The 20,047-nt window shown below is 41.3% G+C and overlaps 1 protein-coding gene across 1 annotated transcript in view; it reads left to right on the top strand.

The window, feature by feature from the left end:
- spidr (scaffold protein involved in DNA repair) overlaps positions 1-20,047 on the top strand; it is a 77,241-nt gene that overhangs the window by 25,731 nt on the left and 31,463 nt on the right. Inside the window, exons 6-10 of the mRNA XM_029725384.1 lie at positions 186-445; positions 4,982-5,085; positions 9,259-9,547; positions 15,108-15,318; positions 15,611-15,843. Of these exons, the coding sequence (XP_029581244.1) occupies positions 186-445; positions 4,982-5,085; positions 9,259-9,547; positions 15,108-15,318; positions 15,611-15,843 (1,097 nt within the window). The remainder of the gene's footprint in view (positions 1-185; positions 446-4,981; positions 5,086-9,258; positions 9,548-15,107; positions 15,319-15,610; positions 15,844-20,047) is intronic.

Here is a 20,047-nt window from a genome sequence, read left to right as displayed (position 1 = left end):
ATTGTACATAACACTTGACAAGTGCTTATGCCACATATTAGCACCCAAGTGTTGATCTAAGATGAAAACACACTTCTTTGAATGAAGGAAAATACTTCTGCCAAAGTATGACCTTTTGGAATTAACATATTGCGCTGATATCATGTTATGTGTAAAGCTCATAATAATAGACTAATCATCCCCAGGTAACAGACACTGACATCTCAGACTACCTGTCTGATGGAGAGGGAGAGAGCCATGACACCCTGAGCCAGAACAAACTGGAGGTTGGGGTTGTGGCTGAGTGTCCTCTGCAGACTGGGGCTGGGGAAGGGGAGGGCAGCAGAAGGTCAGTCAGTGACTGGGTCAGGTCCGCTCAGGCAGCGCTGCAGACGCCCCAGAAACAGACCGACAGGAGCTCCAAGACCCCGGAGGACTCCAGCAAAAAAAAAAGGACATTTCAAAGGTTCGACTACTAAAGAAAACATATTTTTAAGAAGCATTTATGATCTCATAATAGGTTCGATCAGTGGTAGGCAACCCTGTTCCTGGAGTGTCCTGCAGGATTGTGTTCCAACTAGGCACCACACCCGACCAACTGAGCTAATTGGTCAGTAAATCAAAAACATTAAGTCTCTGCTGCATTCCAGGACCAGGGTTGCTTACCCCTGGGTTAGCTCTTGGATAATGAGAAGCAATGCGAGGGAAATAATCATCATGATCATCACGAGTCACATACACACACACACCGTCTGCGGATGTTTCCAGGGTGATGCTGCTGATCAAAGGGCCACCTGGGTGACGACATGTGGGTGCCAAATGTCACTGTCATAGTTAAGACCCTCGGATAAGACAATCTTTCTTCACAGTGTACCATAACAAACTACTGCTTTGTGATTCCTGTCTTTCTACAGTTGATCAAATAGACTTGTATTTGTCAAATGTGCCGAGTACAACTGGTGTAGACTTTACCGTGAAAGGCTTGCTTACGAGCCCTTTCCAACAATGTAGAGTTTAAAGATAAGAATAAAGTAGTAACACGGAGAATAAAATAAAATACACAAGAATGGAGCTATACACAGGGAGTACCAGAGCAATGTGTATGAGGTTCGAGGTAGATAAGTACATGAAGGCAGGGTAAAGTGACTATGCGTCAGGATAGATAATAATAATAATAATAATAATAGTAATAACAATAATAATAATAATAAGAGTAAAATAAAGAACAGAGCAGCAGAGGCAAAGTATGAGTATTAGCGTGTGTGTCTGGTGTCAATCTGCATGTGTGTGTTGTGTGTATGTAGTGCGTATGGGAGTGTCAATGTATTGTGTGTGTGGTTTGTACACTGAACAAAAATATAAATGCAACAATTTCAAAGATTTTACTGAGTTACAGTTCATATAAGGAAATCAGTCAATTGAAATAAATAAATTAGGCCCTAATCTATGGATTTCATATGACTGGGAATATAGAAATGGATCTGTTGGTCACAGATACCTTTTTTAAAAAGGTAGGGGTGTGGATCAGAAAACCTGTCAGTATCTGGTGTGACCACCATTTGCCTCATGCAGCGCGACACATCTCCTTAGCATAGAGTTGATCAGGCTGTAGATTGCGGCCTTGTGGAATGTTGTCCCATTGTGGCCTGGTGGAATGTTGTCCCACTCATCTTCAATGGCAGTGTGAAGTTGCTGGATATTGGCGGGAACTGGAACACTGTTGTACACGTCGATCCATAGCTTTCCAAACACGGAAGAACTGGGACGTTTTCAGCTTCCTGGAATTGTGTACAGATCCTTGAGACATGGGGCTGTGCATTATCATGCTACAACATGAGGTGATGGCGGCTGATGAAGTGCTCGACAATGTGCCTCAGGATCTCATCACAGTATCTCTGTGCATTCAAATTGCCATCGATAAAATGCAATTGTGTTCGTTGTATGTAGCTTATAACTCCCCATACCATAACCCCACCGCCACAATGGGGCACTCTGTTAACAACATTGACATCAGAAAAAAAACACTTGCCCGTACGTCTGCCATATGCCTGGTACAGTTGAAACCGGGATTCATCCGTGAAGAGCTCACTTCTCCAGCGTACCAGTGGCCATCGAAGGTGAGCATTTGCCCACTGAAGTCGGTTACGACGCCGAACTGTGGTCAGGTCAAGACCCTGGTGAGGATGACGAGCACGCAGATGAGTTTCCCTGAGATGGTTTCTAACAGTTTGTGCAGAAATTATTCAGTTCTACACAGTGGTGTAAAGTACTTAAGTAAAAATACTTTAAAGTACTACTAAGTACTATGTTTTTTGGGAATCTGTACTTCACTATTTATATTTTGGACAACTTTTACTTCACTACATTCCTAAAGAAAATGATGCACTTTTTACTCCATACATTTTCCCTCACACCCAAAAGTACTTGTTACATTTTGAATGCTTAGCAGGACAGGACAATTGTCAAATTCTCACACTTATCAACATCCCTGGTCATCTCCACTGCCTCTGATCTGGCTGACTCACTATACACACATGCTTCGTTTGTAAGTTATGTCTGAGTGTGCCCCTGGCTTTAATATAAGGAACTTGAATTTCTACTTTTAATTTTGATCCATAAGTATGTTTAAAAACAAATAATTTTAGACTTTCACTTGCTGTGTGAGAGAATTTTTATTCTGTGTCTGTGTACAGTGCATTCAGAAAGTATTCAGACCCCTTGTCTTTTTCCACATTTTGTTACGTTACAGCCTTTTTCTAAAATTGATAGATTTTTTTCCCCCTCATCAATCGACACACAATATCCCATAATGACAAAGCAAAAACAGTTTAGAAATGTTTGCAAATGTATAAAAAAAATAAATAAAGCTTTACAGTTTTCAGAACCTTTACTCAGTACTTTGTTGAAGCACCTTTGGCAGCGATTACAGCCTCGGGGTCTTATTGGGTAGCTCTGGAGCAGGTTTTCATCTAGGATCTCTCTGTACTTTTCTCTGTTTATTTTCCCCTTGATCCTGACGAGTCTCCCAGTCCCTGCCGCTGAAAAACATCCCCACAGCCTGATGCTGCCACCATGCTTCACCATATAGATGTTGCCAGGTTTCCTCCAGATGTGACTCTTGGCATTCAGGTCAGAGTTCAATCTTGGTTTCATCAGACCAGATAATTTTGTTTCTCATGGTCTGAGAGTCTTTTAGGAGCCTTTTGGCAAACTCCAAGTGGGCTGTCATGTACCTTTTGCTGAGGAGTGGCTTCTATCAGTCCACTTCACCGTAAATGCCTGATTGGTGGAGTGCTGCAGAGATGGTTGTCCTTCTGAAGGTTCTCCCATCTCTGCAGAGGAGCTCTGTCAGAATGACCATCGATTATTGGTCACCTCCCTGACCAAGGCCCTTCTCCCCCGATTGCTCAGTTTGGCTGGGCGGCCAATTCGAGGAAGAATCTTGTTGTTTTCAAACTTCTTCCATTTAAGAACGATGGAGGCCACTGTGTTCTTGGGGACCTTCAATGCTCTAGAAATGTTTAGGTAACCTTCCCCAGATTTGTGCCTTGACACAATCCTGTCTCGTAGCTCTACGGACAATTCCTTCGACCTCATGGCATAGTTTTTGCTCTGACATGCACTGTCAACTGTGGGAGCTTTAAATTGATAGGTGTGTGCCTTTCCAAATCATATCCAATCAATTGAATTTACCACGGGTGGACTCAAATCAAGTTGTAGAAACATCTCAAGGATGATCAATGAAACCGGAATCCACCTGAGCTCAATTTCAAGTCTCATAGCAAAGGGTATGAATACTTATGTAAATAAGGTGTTTCTGTTTTATTTTTTATTCCCCAAAATTATTTTACCCGTTTTAGAATAAGCCTGTAACTTAACAAAATGTGGAAAAAGTCAAGGGGTCTGAAAACTTCCCAAATGCACTGTATACTGAACAAAAATATGGACGCTACATGTAAAGTGTTAGCCTCTTGTTTCATGAGCTGAAATAAAAGATCCCAGTAATGTTCCATAAGCACAAATGTTTTCTCTCATTGTGGATGAATTTTTTTACGTACCTGTTTATTGATCATTTCTCCTTTGCCATGGTAATCCATCCATCTGCCAGGTGTGGCATATCAAGAAGCTGATTTAAACAGCATAGTCATTACACAGGTGCACCTTGTGCTGGGGACTCTAAAATGTGCAGTTTTGTCACAACACAATGCCACAGATGTCTCAAGGGAGCGTGCAATTGGCATGCTGACTGCAGAAATGTTGCCAGAGATTTGAATGCAAATAACTCTACCATAAGCCGCTCCGTGATTTTAGAGAATTTGGCAGTACGTTCAACCGACCTCGAGAATTTGCCAGTACATTCAACTGCAGACCACGTGTAACCACTCCAGCCCAGGACTTCCACATCCGGCTTCTTCACCTACGGGACTGTCTCATACCAGCCACCTGGACAGTTGATGATAATGAGTATTTCTGTCTGTAATAAATCCTTTTTGGGGGGAAAAACTAATTCTGATTGTCTGCACTCTTGCCCAGTCATGTGAAATCCATAGACTAGGGCCTAATTTTTTCCAATTGACTGATTTCCTTATATGAACTGTAAAATCGTTGAAATTGTTGCATGTTGCGTTTTTATGTTTTTGTTCAGTGATATATATATATATATATATATATATATATGGTCTAGCGAGTGTGCAAAATTTCAGTGGAAGATAGTCAGTACAGGGAGTTTGGGTAACATTTAATTGACTATTTAGCAGTCTGGCTAATTAGCAGTCTTATGGCTTGGGGGTAGAAGCTGTCTGAGGCTGTTGGTCTGAGAACCAATGCTCTGGTACCATTTGCCTGACGGTAGCAGTCTATGGCTTGGGTGCACTGCACAGTTGAATGCACAGCACAGAATAATGTTCACTTCTTATAAATCGATTTAAAGTAGCTTAGCCTGTATCGAGCGCTATTTATACAGTATTCTTGAGGATATTGACGTTGTGTGTGTTTCCTGCAGTGGCGGCATGGCGGAGCGACTGAACCGACTCCAGTGCAGACAGAGATCAGCCATCAGCTTCTGGAGGCACCAGTCCATCTCTCACACTAATACTACAGCCACAGGTAATACAGACAACAAACAAACGCACAAGTCCGTGTTTGACACCCCTGTAGTAGGGCTGGCAATTGCCAGGGACCTCACGATACGATAGATGTGATATTACCACGATACTTTGGTGCTGGTACGATATGTATTGCGATTCTCACGATCCTATATGCATTCCGATTCGACACTGCGAATTTATTGCGATTCGATGTTCCAAACATATTGCTCACCGTATGTCTGCTGCAGAGGGACAAGAGAGAGCCATGAGAACTAGTTTTGATCGAAAAACAAAATTGTCTCTGTATTTAAAAAGAAGATGGAGAAGAAGCTATGAAGGAAAAATACTGGACTTTTGGTAAATATACAACTAACTAGCGCAAAAATAGTAATGCGATGGTGTTATGAGAATTTTGTTCCCAATGTTCATAAACTGAACTTCAATTAAACTACTCAGTCTGCACCCCAGAGTTTGTAAGTTTCTGGTTAAATGACACAGACGGAGGCCCAGCCTAAAATAGTCAACCAAGTTTATTCACGAGAGCTCTGAATATCATACAATGTACACAGCCTTTTATACCTAACATTTGGTCATATCATATGTCATACCCCTTACAGATGCCCCCTCCTCTTCTTTAACACTGTCAATGCTTATTTACAAGTCTTCTCCATCACATACATTGCTTATCATATCCTGCCCCATGTTACATAATCTACTGCAAGCCTAAAGTTTTCTCCCCTCTCTGGGTGGGGAGACCTTCTTCCCTTTATCAGTTTCACTGTGGTCACAAGTTGTCTTCTGTCTGGTAACAGTTCCCCTTTTCCCTTGAATGTCTTGCCTATATTGCTAAATCATTAAGCTTAAACTTTTCCAACACACACACACACATTAGTACATTCATCTTATAATCACTCGGTTATACCTTTTCAGGGTGAAATCATTTAGTCAAACCTTTAATCATATAATTTCCATTACAGATGGTCAAAACGATACGATATATTGTCAAAAATAATATCCTGATTTGTTACTGTATTGATTTTTTCTCTCATCACTACACTATAGGCACAGGTATTAGGCTACAGAGTTTTTTTATTTGACTGAGAAACTACAACAGACATGCATAAGTAACCATGTGCTCTGTGAATATAGAAACCCAGAAGGGCTTATGAAAGGATCCCCAATCATCGTTACCACACATTCCTACGTACGCTATGTGTTCCCCGTTAATGGTTCAACATTAACTTTGATTTGATGTGTTCTCTGAGACAGAAGTCAATCTCTCAGGCAGGTGTGATTTTTCTGCTCAGATGTGTGGTCACGTGAAGACTGGAGCTGGAGCGTGTGGAGGAAATGCTGGTTGCTCGTTGATAATTGTGACAGCAGTGAATTTGTTTGGTCGGGGCCAGTATGTAGGTGACAGGAAGCACTCTGCTTACTGACTTATGTTTTCTTTCCATGGTGCTACCAAAGCACGAGTCTACTCTCATTGTCATTGGCTCCTAGATAATTAGGTTAAACCACTATTTTAATGTGACAGTTGATCGTGGAAAAAAACAACCAAAAAAACGTCTACCTTTTCCAACTCTCGTTCAGGCAGTAGGTCAGTTAGATGGCCTGATTGTCTTTCATCAGAGTGCGAGAAGAACTTGTAGAAGATAGAATGTTAAGGAGAAGAAATTTGCTCTAACTTGGCCTCATTTTTAGAATCATGTGACATCTAGTGTGAGTATTTGGCCCTCGTCCTGGATCATAACAATGTTCTGTGTGCTATACTGCATACCTGTGTTGGCACTTTTGTTTGTTGACTTTCTCACCTTGATTTACGAGCACCTGCACTTAAACAATAACACCGGCAGTTATTACAACACAACTCTATATATATATATATATATTGTGTGCTCATTACGCAGTTTCTTTAGATGAAGCACAAACTGTGATTTAGTAGGGACTCGTAGTTTCCAACCGGCCAATATTCAACATAGTTTAGAGCAGAAAACATGTTAATTAACTACAATGATCATAATCTGTTGCGCGCCTTATCCGATCTGTGTTTTTGTTTTGCCTGATACATAAGAGACAAGAATGTGATTGATAATTGGTATTCAGCAGTCATTAAAGTATGCCTTATTTACTCAATCTTACTTAGAACTAGTAAGATTGATTTTGTCTGACAGCAGCTCTATAGAAATGAGATGATGACTTGGAATGAAATAAAGTCATCAAATAAAGCAAAGCGATGAGCAGTTATTACTATCATGGGACTTTTATTAGTAGTTTTATTCTGTGTTACAGCAGTCAACCCACATAATGCATAGAGCATTTCATGTTTTTTTTTTTAAATTACAATTATTTTTTTATCATTTAAATGAAACTGAACCAACCTCAAAAAACAATAATCGCTCAGCACCAGCTATAACAAACATGTTCATCCTCACGAGAATAAGCTGTGTGTTTGGCACAAGTGTGTGCGTCAGTCATAGATGTTATTTCTTCACACACTATTCGATTTTAGATTGATTAGTTTATTGCAGGTCAGAAGGAGGACTCCATTCAGTCTTTCCTGTATTCACCTGCCCACTAATAAAGGGTTCACTATCATTGTTATATACTGAACACAAATATAAACGCAACACGTAAAGTCATGTTTCATGAGCTGAAATAAAAGATCCCAGGAATGTTGCATAGAAAAAGCTTATTTCTCAGTCCTGTTTACAGTCCTGTTAGTAAGCATTTCTCCTTTGCCAAGATAATCCATCAATCTCACAGGTGTGGCATATCAAGAAACTGATTAAACAGCAGGATCATTACACAGGTGCACCTTGTGCCGGGGACAGTAAAATGCCACACTTTTGTCAAAACACAATGCCACAGATGTCAAGTTTTTGTGGGAGTGTGCATTTGGCATGCTGACTGCAGGAATGTTCCAGAGCTGTTCCCAGATACTTCAATGTTCCTTTCTCTACCATAAGCCACCTCCAACTTAGTTTTAGAGAATTTGGCAGTATTTCCAACCGGCTTCACAACCGCAGACTACGGGTAACCACACTAGCCCAGGACCTCCACATCCGGCTTCTTCACCTGCAGGATCGTCTGAGACCAGCCCACCCGGACATCTGTTGAAACTGGGGGTTACCTAGACTAAGATTTTATGCACAAACTGTTAGAAACCATCTCAGGGATGCTTATCTGCGTGCTCGCCGTCCTCACCAGGGTCTTAACCTGACTACAGTTCGGCGTTGTAACTGACTTCAGTGGGCAAATGCTCACCTTCAATGGCCGCTGGCATGCTGGAGAAGTGTGGGGGGAGTATTTCTGTCTGTAATAAAGCCCCTTTGTGGGTAAAAACAAATTCTGATTGGCTCGGACCTGGCTCCCCCTGGCTCCCAGGCCCACCCATGGCTGCACCCCTGCCCAGTCATGTAAAATCCATAGGGACTAATGAATTTATTTCAGTTGACTGATTTCCTTATATGAACTGTATATCGTTGAAATTGTTGCGTGTTGCGTTTATATTTTTGTTCAGTCTAGTATGTCTTGTGTGCCAAATGTAGGAACATGTCTCTGGATATGATACATGTTATAACAATTCCTTCCACTTAGTGCTGACTTTGATTTACTCTCCTGTTGACAATCCCCTCAGGCAAACATCAGTGATAGTCACATACTCCAACGTAGAGCTGCTTTGTCTTGCATTGAATTGGAGTGCACTGATATGGTCTTTATTCACATCACAAACGGCATGATAGATGGTCAGTGTTACACACACACATTACATTGAGCTAAGTCACACTCTGCTTATTTGACTATGGCAGGTTTGTTTGAATTGGGACGTTGGGCATGTTTTGTTCTTTAGAGCCACTCTCAGCTTGCTAGATGCGGCAGGCACACAAGATTGACCCAATAGCATTTGCAAGAACCTCATTGAATGTATGAGCTTTCCAGTTTCTGCATTTCATAACAGTATAATAGTTATAGCCTACTTTATTAATTCACATAATCACTGTCATAAGAGATATTACATTATGAGTGACACTGAGTGAAACTGTTCTGAATACTTTTTTCAGATCCAGGAAGTGAATTTCTATTTAACTTCCTTAATTGAAAACTGAATTGACCCCAACCCTGTGAGGCGAGTGACCCACATAGACACTCACATCACACACCATCTGTGTTGTTCTTGTCTCTCCTCCAGTCGATAAGCCTGGGGTGCTGGTGCTGGAGGTCCTGTCAGTCCAGGAGGAGAGCTGCATGCAGCTGGCCCTGTGTGAGCAACACCACCCCCCTGCTACAGGCCACCACAGGCCTCCATCCAACACCACCACCACTATGACAAGACCTGAACAGCACAATCCCTCTGCTACAGACCACACCTCTCTTCTCTCCACCACAAACAGAGCTCGGGTCCTGGTACTGTTCAGTAAAGAGACGACTGCTCAGCTCATGCCTGCGCCTCGAGACCTCATCCATATATACCCACCATGGTGAGAGAGCATTAGTCTGCGATAGTTAATAATGCAAAGTTATGGTGTCAAGTAATCAATTTAATATTGAAAGGGGAAATGCCCAAGTCATTATGTTATCTACACATCTTCCTCATGCAGCAAAACTATAGTCATTAAGTTTCCTGCACTTGTCTTTTCCTACTATCACTGACTTTGCTGATAATTACTTTCAGGGAGAATGTACTTTGACTGTGATATGTGGTTGTCTGACCTAGCTATCTTAGAGGGATAGTTACCCAAATTACAAAGTTATACTGATCATAATTGGCGTGAGGTCAAAATCAAAGTAACCATATGGCGTTTTAAAACACCTGATTTTCTGAGCAATAAAAGGCGTTCCAGTGTATTTCATCTGTGCCTGTGCTAGCACTAGCCGAGCGAGCCTCCCTCTTTAGCGCAAGGGAAGAGTTCAGAACTACTGAATGTATGCTTCTTAGAAGTCGTTTTTACATACAAACTTTATATGTCCCAACTCCGAATCAAATATGCTTCCCAAATATATCACGGTTGCTGTGGTATAACGCTTATTTCGATTTTCTGCACTTATCAGAGTGCCATCGGGTAGCCTGATTTCAGATGTGTCCATGTAAACAGGGAAATCGTTCTTCTTGCAAAGCATGTAAACGTTTTAATCAAATTATTATATTAATCTGACTATCCGCAATATTCGCATTATTGTGTAAAAGTACTCACTGTAAGCAGTTTATTGACAAGGTATGACAGCAATTCATGCTTTGGTTTAGTTTCTCTGGCACTGTTTCCACATGCTACAGTTTTAGCATTTGTGGCACAAATCCCATTGAAGTCATGGGACCGATATTAGCATTTTTCACACACCATGTCCAAATCATCCAAAGTATCTAAAATTGATTGTGAAGCTCAACAAAGTCACTTATACAGTGCATTTGGAAAGTATTCAGACCCCTTCTCTTTTCCCACGTTACGTTACAGCCTTGTTCTAAAATGGATTAAATAAAACATTTCTCTCATCCATCTACACACAGTACCCCATAATGACAAAGCGAAAACAGGTTTTTAGAAATGTTTGCAAATGTACCTTGAGAGGATCTGCGGAGAAGAATGGGAGAAACTCCCCAAATACAGGTGTGCCAAGCTTGTAACATCCCCAAGAAGACTCAATGCTGTAATCGCTCCTAACAAAGTACTGAGTAAAGGGTCTGAATACTTATGTAAATGGGATATTTCAGTTTTTATTAAAAAATAAAATAATTCTCCCCAATTCCATGGTATCCAATTGGTAGTTACAGTCTTGTCCCATCGCGGCAACTTCCGTACAGACACGGGAGAGGCGAAGGTCGAGAGCCGTGCGTCCTCCGAAACACAACCCAGCCAAGCCGCACTGCTTCTTGACACAACGCCCGCTTCACCTGGAAGCCAGCCGCACCAATGTGTAGGAGGAAACACCGTACACCTGGCGACCTTGTCAGCGTGCATTGCGCCCGGCCCGCCACAGGAGTCACTAGTATGCGATGGGACAGGAACATCCATGCCGGCCAAACCCTCCCCTAACCCGGACGACGCTGGGCAAATTGTGCGCCGCCCCATGGGTCTCCCTGTTGCGGCCGACTGCAACAGAGCCTGGACTCAAACCAGAATATCTAGTGGCACAGCTAGCACTGCGATGCAGTGCCTTAGACCACTGTGTTTTTAATGTTTAAAAATGTCTACCATTTTTGCTTTGTTATTATGGGGTATTGTGTGTAGATTGATTATGAAAAAAAAACGTATTAATTTTAGAATAAGGCTCTAATGTAACAAAATGTGGAAATAGTCAAGGGGTCTGAATACTTTCTGAATGCACTGTAGATGATTTGAATATGTGTGAAAAGTGCTAATAACAGTCACATGACTTGAATGCTAAAACATTTGCATGTGAAAACAGTGCCAGGGAAACTAAACCAAACCATGCATTGCTGTCATACCTTGTACATTGACTGCTTACAGGGTAAGGAAACCAATGTCATTTTGTAATGTTAATTTGGGTGAACTATCCTTTTAAGATGAATACACTAATTGTAAGTCACTCTGGATAAGAGCGTTTGCTAAATGACTAAAATGTTAAATGTAAATCTCAATTATATTTTCTTAAGTAGGCCTACCTGTACTTTCTGTTTCAAAATGTGTTATAATGCGTTACGGGAACTTATGCAATGCTGTAGTGTGTATACACAGTCAGAGTAGTTGGGGTGTGTGAAGTTGTTTGGGAGCAGGAGCAAGGCAGAGGATGGTTCCAGCTGTTGGGGGTTTAGTTTGGGAGTCCAGCATGCAGCTCTGGAATATCCAGGCTCTGAGCTGGCCTGGCGGAAGTCCAAGGGCCTACTCGGTGCTCTGACGTCAAAAGCTGCTCCAGGGAATGCTGCTTCGGATTCCTCTTCCTGGCAGTGGAGTAGTTAGGTCATTTCCAGCAAGCCGGCCCGGGAAAAAACACTGGGCTTTTTTTCTGGAGCATTTGGGAACAGAGTGGAAGAAGTCAAGAGGACAGGATTGAAAACACATGCGGCTCTTATTGCGCACACACACAGTGTAGTGTATCAGTGGTTTAGCAATATCATAGCAGTTCTCTTTTCTCTGTGTTGTTTTTCACCAGCAGTGGAGAAGAGTAGTCTCCCACTGACTTATTGAAAGCAAAATAATTTATACTGAACAAAAATATAAACGCAACATGTAAAGTGTTGGTCCCGTATTTTTTTTTTCTGAAATAAAAATTCTCAAATGTTCCATATGCACAAAAAGCGTATTTCTCTCAAATTTTGGCCACAAATGTATTTACATCCCTGTTAGTGAGCATTTCTCATTTGCCAAGATAATCCATCCACCTGACAGGTGTGGCATATCAAGAAGCTGATTAAACAGCATGATCATTACATAGGGGCACCTTGTGCAGTGGACAATAAAAGGCCACTCTAAAATGTGCAATGCCACAGATGTCTCAAGTTTTGAGGGAGTGTGCAATTGGCATGCTGATTGCAGGAATGTCCACCAGAGCTATTGCCAGAGAATTGAATGTTCATTTCTCTACAATAAGCAGCCTCTATTGTCGTAGAGAATTTGGCAGTATCTCTAACCGACCTCACAACCGCAGACCACGTGTAACCACGCAAGCCCAGGACCTCCACATCCGTCTTCTTCACCTGCAGGATCGTCTGAGACCAGTCACCCGGAACAGCTGATGAAACTGAGGAGTATTTCTGTCTGTAATGAAGCACTTTTGTGGGGAAAACTCATTCTAATTGGCTGGGCCTGGCTCCCAAGTGGGTGGACCTATGGCTGCGCACCTGCCCAGTCACGTGAAACCTTATATACAGTTCATATATTTCCTTATATGAACTGTAACTCATTTAAATTGTTGAATGTTGCGTTTATATATATTATTTTTCAGTGTAGAGCCCACAGAATCTGCTCTTTATACCCAATTTCATATTTTGGTAATGAGATATAGACCAACTATTAATCTAGCTTATTTGCCTATTGCTGAACTTCGTAGCCATTCATTCTCATACATTTCAAATCAAAGTTTATTTGTCACGTGCGCCGAATACAACAGGTGTAGACCTTAGAGTGAAATGCTTACTTACAGGCTCTAACCAACAGTGCAAAAAAGGTATTAGGTGAACAATAGGTGAGTAAAGAAATAAAAACAACAGTAAAAAAGACAGTGAAAATAACAGTAGCGAGGCTATAACAGTAGCCAAAAAGAACAGCCAAAAGGGGAAAACCCCAGGAATTCATAAAATTAGCTATGCTGGTAAAATTTATATTTTGTCTATCAGCTTCCTGTGTGACTTGTGAATTGTTCCTCCCCCCATAATCCTTCACTGAGTAGGCCGGCCCCACCCTCCTTCCGCCGCCCACTCCTTGTGAGTGGGCAGAGAGCACAGACAGCCAGCAGCAGAGTGCAAATACCTGCAGACATTATTCACCTCACTGACTTGGTCTCTGACGACAGCAGCCGCTCCTTAACCTAACTACCTGTCTGATGACACGTAGTGAACGTGTACTAGTTCCCAACAGTCACCTGCACTGTGCAGGGTCACACTTCCTGTTGCTCCTTTAGGATAGCCCTGACACTGATAGATTAAATGTAGAAAACAGGTTTTTCAAAACCTTGATACTGACACTAATTGAGTGTGCTGAAGCACCCTATTTATATTAAGAGGCTTTATTAACATTGAGAAGTCTTAGGCTAAATGAGAACTAAAACATTGCACGTGTGGAACTAGAGTGTGTGCACTTGTTCACTTCTGGACAACATTTAAAACAAGCTATTATTTATAATTTCCTGATGATTGACACTACCAGAAATGTGCACCTACTGAATATTAGATGACATCTTTTTTAAAGTTGACTCAATTACCTCAAATATCAAATTTGTTATATAGAAAGCAACTGTAGTCTACATTGTATGAAGTGTGATTTTATTACCCTGGCTCCTTCATCATATCACCAGTCAGAGGCAGGCTGGGACATGTAAGCTGAAGCCACAGAGACTGCGGTTGACCCTGAGTCAACTATAAGCCATGTTATTACCTATGTCACATCAAAAATAAATATTGAGTCAGACCTTTGTATCATCCACATAATAAACACTTAGAGAAATAATGCGATCTGAATTAGATGGATTGTTTTCAAAGGATGGACATTGTCTGGTAAATTATTGTTCAGATGGGCATGAAGTGAATATTCTTAAGCTGAAATGCTTGACTGTTGATAAAACCTTTTTTTTTAAAGTATTTTTCTCTAACTACTTGATTAATGTGAGTATGTGTTCTCGATCTTGATATAAAAGGGAAACAAAAAATAGACATTGATCAGCCTCTTTACATGCAAAGGATCGTCAAATGACATGCAATGCACACATTTCCTTTCTAGTTTTATTAAGCCCCAACTGAAATGTACGTAGGCTGCTATTCTGAATTTGAATTGAGGGTGTTTATGAAAAATAACAGGAAGAACGAAAGTGTTAACCACATAAGAAACAGAGCTCCACTTTCTCTGAGGGATTTGGAGCGTACTGTGAAGCATGTTTGGTCAGGCTTGCTGCTTTTCCACAGTATCCTGAACAGCCTGTCTGAATTCACTGTTGTGGAAAAGAAAAATGCAGCTTTCTCTACAGCGAAAGATTCCAAACTTATCAGTTCAATTGTATTTTTCCATGGAGCATGGGGGCAGGCTAACCCACCTGAATCTGCTACGTGCCTGGGGGTAGGGTGTTTAGAGAGTGAGGAGACCGATGGAGGTGGAGGCGGATGCCTGCTTATCAATCGATCTACATTTGACATTCATCATACGTCTTCTTCAGCCTTCCTGCCGCTGCAGTCTTATGCAAGAACAGAGCCCCCCTAAATCTATACGTTTAGTTTACTCAATCTTTCCACTCCTTTTAACCTGAATGTTGTGTGTGTGACAGATGACCGAGTCAAATACCATCTATAGTTTTCTGTCAATTTACTAAACGAGATTTGGTACAACACAACTTCTACTCTATATTTCAAAATTAACCCTTTTTTTCCCTCTACAGGCAAAGTCTCATGATTGAGGGCCAACATAATACCGTTATTCTCAACACACACTTCAGCCAGAAGGTCTACTCTGACACCAAACAAACCAGCATGTCCCTCCCCAGAGCCCTGGTCCCAGTAGAGAGATGCAGCCCATACTCTCTAACCAGGTCATTTGGCCAGCTTGAGATCAGAAAGACTTCACCAGAGGGAAATGGCACGGTCAAACAGGTGGGTTGGGTTTCACTATATTTACTGGCAGACATTCCACCTAGAATGGACAATAAAGTTATATTCTATTGATGTTAACCCAGGTTTGATTTGCCGTATTATTTTGGTGGTCTGCACAGTCACAATCCGTACCAGTGGGGTAAAGTACAATGTGGGCTAACCTGCTATGTTGTCAGTGTCTCAAATCTTAATTGAGTAACACAAATATTCCCCCATGTTTGTCCAGGTACAATATGATGTCCAGGTCCAATAAGTGTGTTTTTATTCCTCTATCCAAATCTCTGCCCTCCAGTCTTTATGCAGCCAGGGAGGCCCAGGTGCAGCCAGCAGCGGAGGGTGTCACTCCCTCCTAGAGGCCATCGAGGGCCTGGGCCAGGCTGGGTCAGTGGGGCAGGACGTGGAGGTGGTGGTCCAGAGGGTCTACTGTACCCCCATCAGGGAGCGCTCCACTGGGGCTATACTCAAGTCCAGAGCTCCTGGCAGATCCCCTAGAGTGCCGCCTCCTCTCCAGAAGGGCAAGAGCAGGTAGAGTTCAGCAACATGTCTTATCTTTTGTCTGACATCTTGTTTCATCTACCATGAAGTCCCCATGAGGTTGAATATGATGGCCAGTTGTGAGTGTTTACATGGTAAACTAACTGTAAAGCCGGGTGTACACTGCAAGATTTTGGCCCCGATTTAGCTGTCCCAGACAAGTTTATGAGATCCGAGACAAAATTCCCCTACTTGGGTCGTGCGGTCTAATCTACTCTTGTTTAATGTGAGCAGGTCAGAGAGACAATCTGAGAGCTAATGATCCCGTCTTTGAATTGTCCCAGACGTCCCGTAGTTTGAGATGTGCAACAAGTTTTGAGAACGGTGATCAGCAATAGCCAATGAGAGCTCGCCAGAGAAGAAGCCAGTGAGGTGATAACGTTGTATCTCATCACCCAGAATGTGTAGATACTTGAGCAGGGGCGATGACTACTACTAGTATGCGTTTGTAGCCTACTTGCCTTTAACCAAAGCCAAAGTGTCTCATCGCACCACCAGGTTGTCAAGACAAAAAACTACAGGAAAGACGCTTGAGAGGCTCAGCGATGTTACGGTTTAGTTTACTGCTCTACGGCAAGATATGAGTTGCCACAAAGTTTGTTCTTCAAGTTATGTATTTTATTAAAACAGAAACATTGAGTAAATAACCCACATTGTCTTGAGAAATAAATTAAAGGTTTCGTTTTCAGTTTTTTTCAGGTTTTCGATCTCAATCACTTTTTTAGAAAAACAACAAAATTGGATGTTCTGAGTTCACAACAATGCTTAAACCACATCAGGAGACCACTTTTAAGGTCTGAGAAAAATTAGAGAAATTTGGATTTTTGGGTGTAGTTGGCTTTTTAATTCAAGTGCACACCTAGCAAGAGGCTGTTGGGGCTGTTTTTGTAGCACACGCAATGGTAGAGTTTACAAAACAAATACCCACTGGATTGAAAATAATTATCATTTTGCCAGGTAAGCATAGTTTACTTTGTAGTTAACATTTAGTTGAAAAGGTTTTTGGGAAAGAAAGCCTTTCCATCTACAAGAAGACTGTTTTCATTAGCATCATCGCTAACAGCTACACAAATTGGCAGATGCGCACAACGCACACACACAGATGGGCATTCTTATTCCTTTTTCAGAAAGTTGCAGGAAATATGAATCACTGATGCGTTCTGTTAATGTCTTATGATAAACTTAGGCTTATTTAATACATTTTCAATGCGTATAGTAGATTCCCTACTAAGGTCAATATATTTTTTAATATTCTTGAGTTCTGTTTTTATGCCTGGATTCTGTGAGGGCACAAAATTTCCAAAATTTGGACCAGAATAAGGCTCATCGTATACCTATTGTTCCTGCAGTGATGATTTTTTGTATTTTTATTTATTTAATCTTTATTTTACTAGGAAAGTCAGTTAATAACAACAAATTCTTATTTACAATGACAGCCTACGTCGGCCAAACCCAGACAACGCTGGACCAATTGTGCGTTGCCCTACCGGACTCCCAATCACGGCCGGTTGTGATACAGGCTGGAATCAAACCAGGGTGTCTGTAGTGACACCTCAAGCACTGAGATGCAGTGCCTTAGACCGCTGCGCCACTCGGGAGCTCTCTTAATCAAATGTTTTCAGAATTGATCTGCAGATAATCACCAAAAGGCTTTGGCCTACCAGTAACCTATGCAAATTAGGGAGCCAAATGAATAGCTCTCTTACCGATGGATTCTGTAGTCTAAATCTTTCACACAGTATTTATGGTATTTTGCTTGTTATAAAAAAAAAGACCAACCAGCTTCATGAGACAGTCACCTAGAATGCATTTCAATTAACAAGTGTGCCTTTAAAAGTTAATTTGTGGTATTTCTTTCCTTCTTAATGCGTTTGAGCCAATCAGTTGGCCCAAGCAAGTCTCTTCTTATTATTGGTGTCCTTTAGTAGTGGTTTCTTTGCAGCAATTCTACCATGAAGGTGTGATTCACACAGTCTACTCTGAACAGTTGAGATGTGTCTGTTACTTGAACTCTGTGAAGCATTTATTTGGGCTGCAATCTGAGGTGCAGTTAACTCTAATGAACTTATCCTCTGCATCAGTGGTAACTCTTCCTTTCCTGTGATATGGACTTGGTCTTTTACCAAATTGGGCTATTTTCTGTATACCTACCCTACCTTGTCACAACACAACAGATTGGCTCAAACGCATCAAGAAGGAAAAAAGGATCCATAAATTAACTTTTAACTAGGCACACCTGTTACTTGAAATGCAATCCAGGTGACTACCTCATGAAGCAGGTTGAGAGAATGCCAAGAGTGTGCAAAGCTGTCATCAAGGCAAAGGGTGTCTACTATTTTGGTTACTACATTATTCCATATGTGTTTTTTCATAGTTTAGATGTCTTCACTAATATTCTAGAATGTAGAAAATAGTCCAATTTAATAAAAACCCTTGAATGAGTAGGTTTGTCCAAACTTTTTACTGGTACTATATACAGTTTAATTTGGAAGTTTACATATACCTTAGCCAAATACATTTAAACTCAGTTTAAACTCGAAACCTGGGAACTGCAGCACATGAACAATCAACCTAACCATGGATCTATAGGCATAGGCTAGTCGAAGAGTAAGACTTACAGTTTAAGTCAGAAGTTTACATATACCTTTTGCCAAATACATTGAAACTCAGTTTTTCACAATTCCTGACATTTAATCCTAGTAAAAATTCCCTGTCTTAGGTCAGTTAGGATCACCACTTTATTTTAAGAATGTGAAATGTCAGAATAATAGTAGAGAGTATGATTTATTTCAGCTTTTATTTCTTTCATCATTCTTTCATTCCCAGTGGGTCAGAAGTTTACATACACTCAATTAGTATTTGGTAGCATTGCCTTTAAATTGTTTAACTTGGGTCAAACGTTTCGGGTAGCCTTCCACAAGCTTCCCATAATAAGTTGGGTGAATTTTGGCCCCTTCCTCCTGACAAAGCTGGTGTAACTGAGTCAGGTTTGTAGGCCTCCTTGCTCGCACATGCTTTTTCAGTTCTGCCCACAAATTTTCTATAGGATTGAGGTCAGGGCTTTGTGATGGCCACTCCAATACCTTGACTTTGTTGTCCTTAAGCCGTTTTGCCACAATTTTGGAAGTATGCTTGGGGTCATTGTCCATTTGGAAGACCCATTTGCGACCAAGCTTTAACTTCCTGACTGATGTCTTGAGATGTTGCTTCAATCTATCTACATAATTTTCCTTCCTCGTAATGCCATCTATTTTGTGGAGTGCACCAGTCCCTCCTGCAGCAAAGCACCCCCACAACATGATGCTGCCACCCCCGTGCTTCAAGGTTGGGATGGTGTTCTTCGGCTTGGGATGGTGTTCTTCGTTACGTTTCCTCCAAACGTAACGATGGTCATTATGGCCAAACAGTTCTATTTTTGTTTCATCAGACCAGAGGACATTTCTCCAAAAAGTACCATCTTTGTCCCCATGTGCAGTTGCAAACCGTAGTCTGACTTTTTTATGGCAGTTTTGGAGCAGTGGCTTCTTCCTTGTTGAGCAGCCTTTCATGTTATGTCGATATAGGACTCGTTTTACTGTGGATACAGATACTTTTATACTTGTTTCCTCCAGCATCTTCACAAGGTCCTTTGCTGTTGTTCTGGGATTGATTTGCACTTTTCACACCAAAGTACATTCATCTCTAGGAGACAGAACGCATCTCCTTTCTGAGCGGTATGACGGCTGCGTGGTCCCATGGTTTTTATACTTGCGTACTATTGTTTGTACAGGTGAACGTGGTTCCTTCAGGCGTTTGAAAATTGCTCCCAAGGATGAACCAGACTTGTGGAGGTCTACAATTTTTTTTCTTAGGTCTTGGCTCATTTCTTTAGATTTTCCCATGATGTCAAGCTAAGAGGCACTGAGTTTGAAGGTAGGCCTTGAAATACAGCCACAGGTACACCTCCAATTGACTCAAATTATGTCAATTAGCCAATCAGAAGCTTCTAAAGCCATGACATCATTTTCTGGAATTTTCCAAGCTGTATAAAGGCACAGTCAACTTAAGTGTATGTAAATCTGACCCACTATGATACAGTGAATTATACGTGAAATAATCTGTCTGTAAACAATTGTTTGAAAAATTACTTGTCAAGTACAAAGTAGATGTCCTAACCGACTTGCCAAAACTATAGTTTGTTAACAAGAAATGTGTG

The sequence above is a fragment of the Salmo trutta genome, chromosome 31 (assembly GCF_901001165.1).
Source record: "Salmo trutta chromosome 31, fSalTru1.1, whole genome shotgun sequence".
Lineage (NCBI taxonomy): Eukaryota > Metazoa > Chordata > Actinopteri > Salmoniformes > Salmonidae > Salmo > Salmo trutta.
Note: the sequence above shows the minus strand (reverse complement) of the source record. Positions and strands in the feature narration are given on the sequence as shown.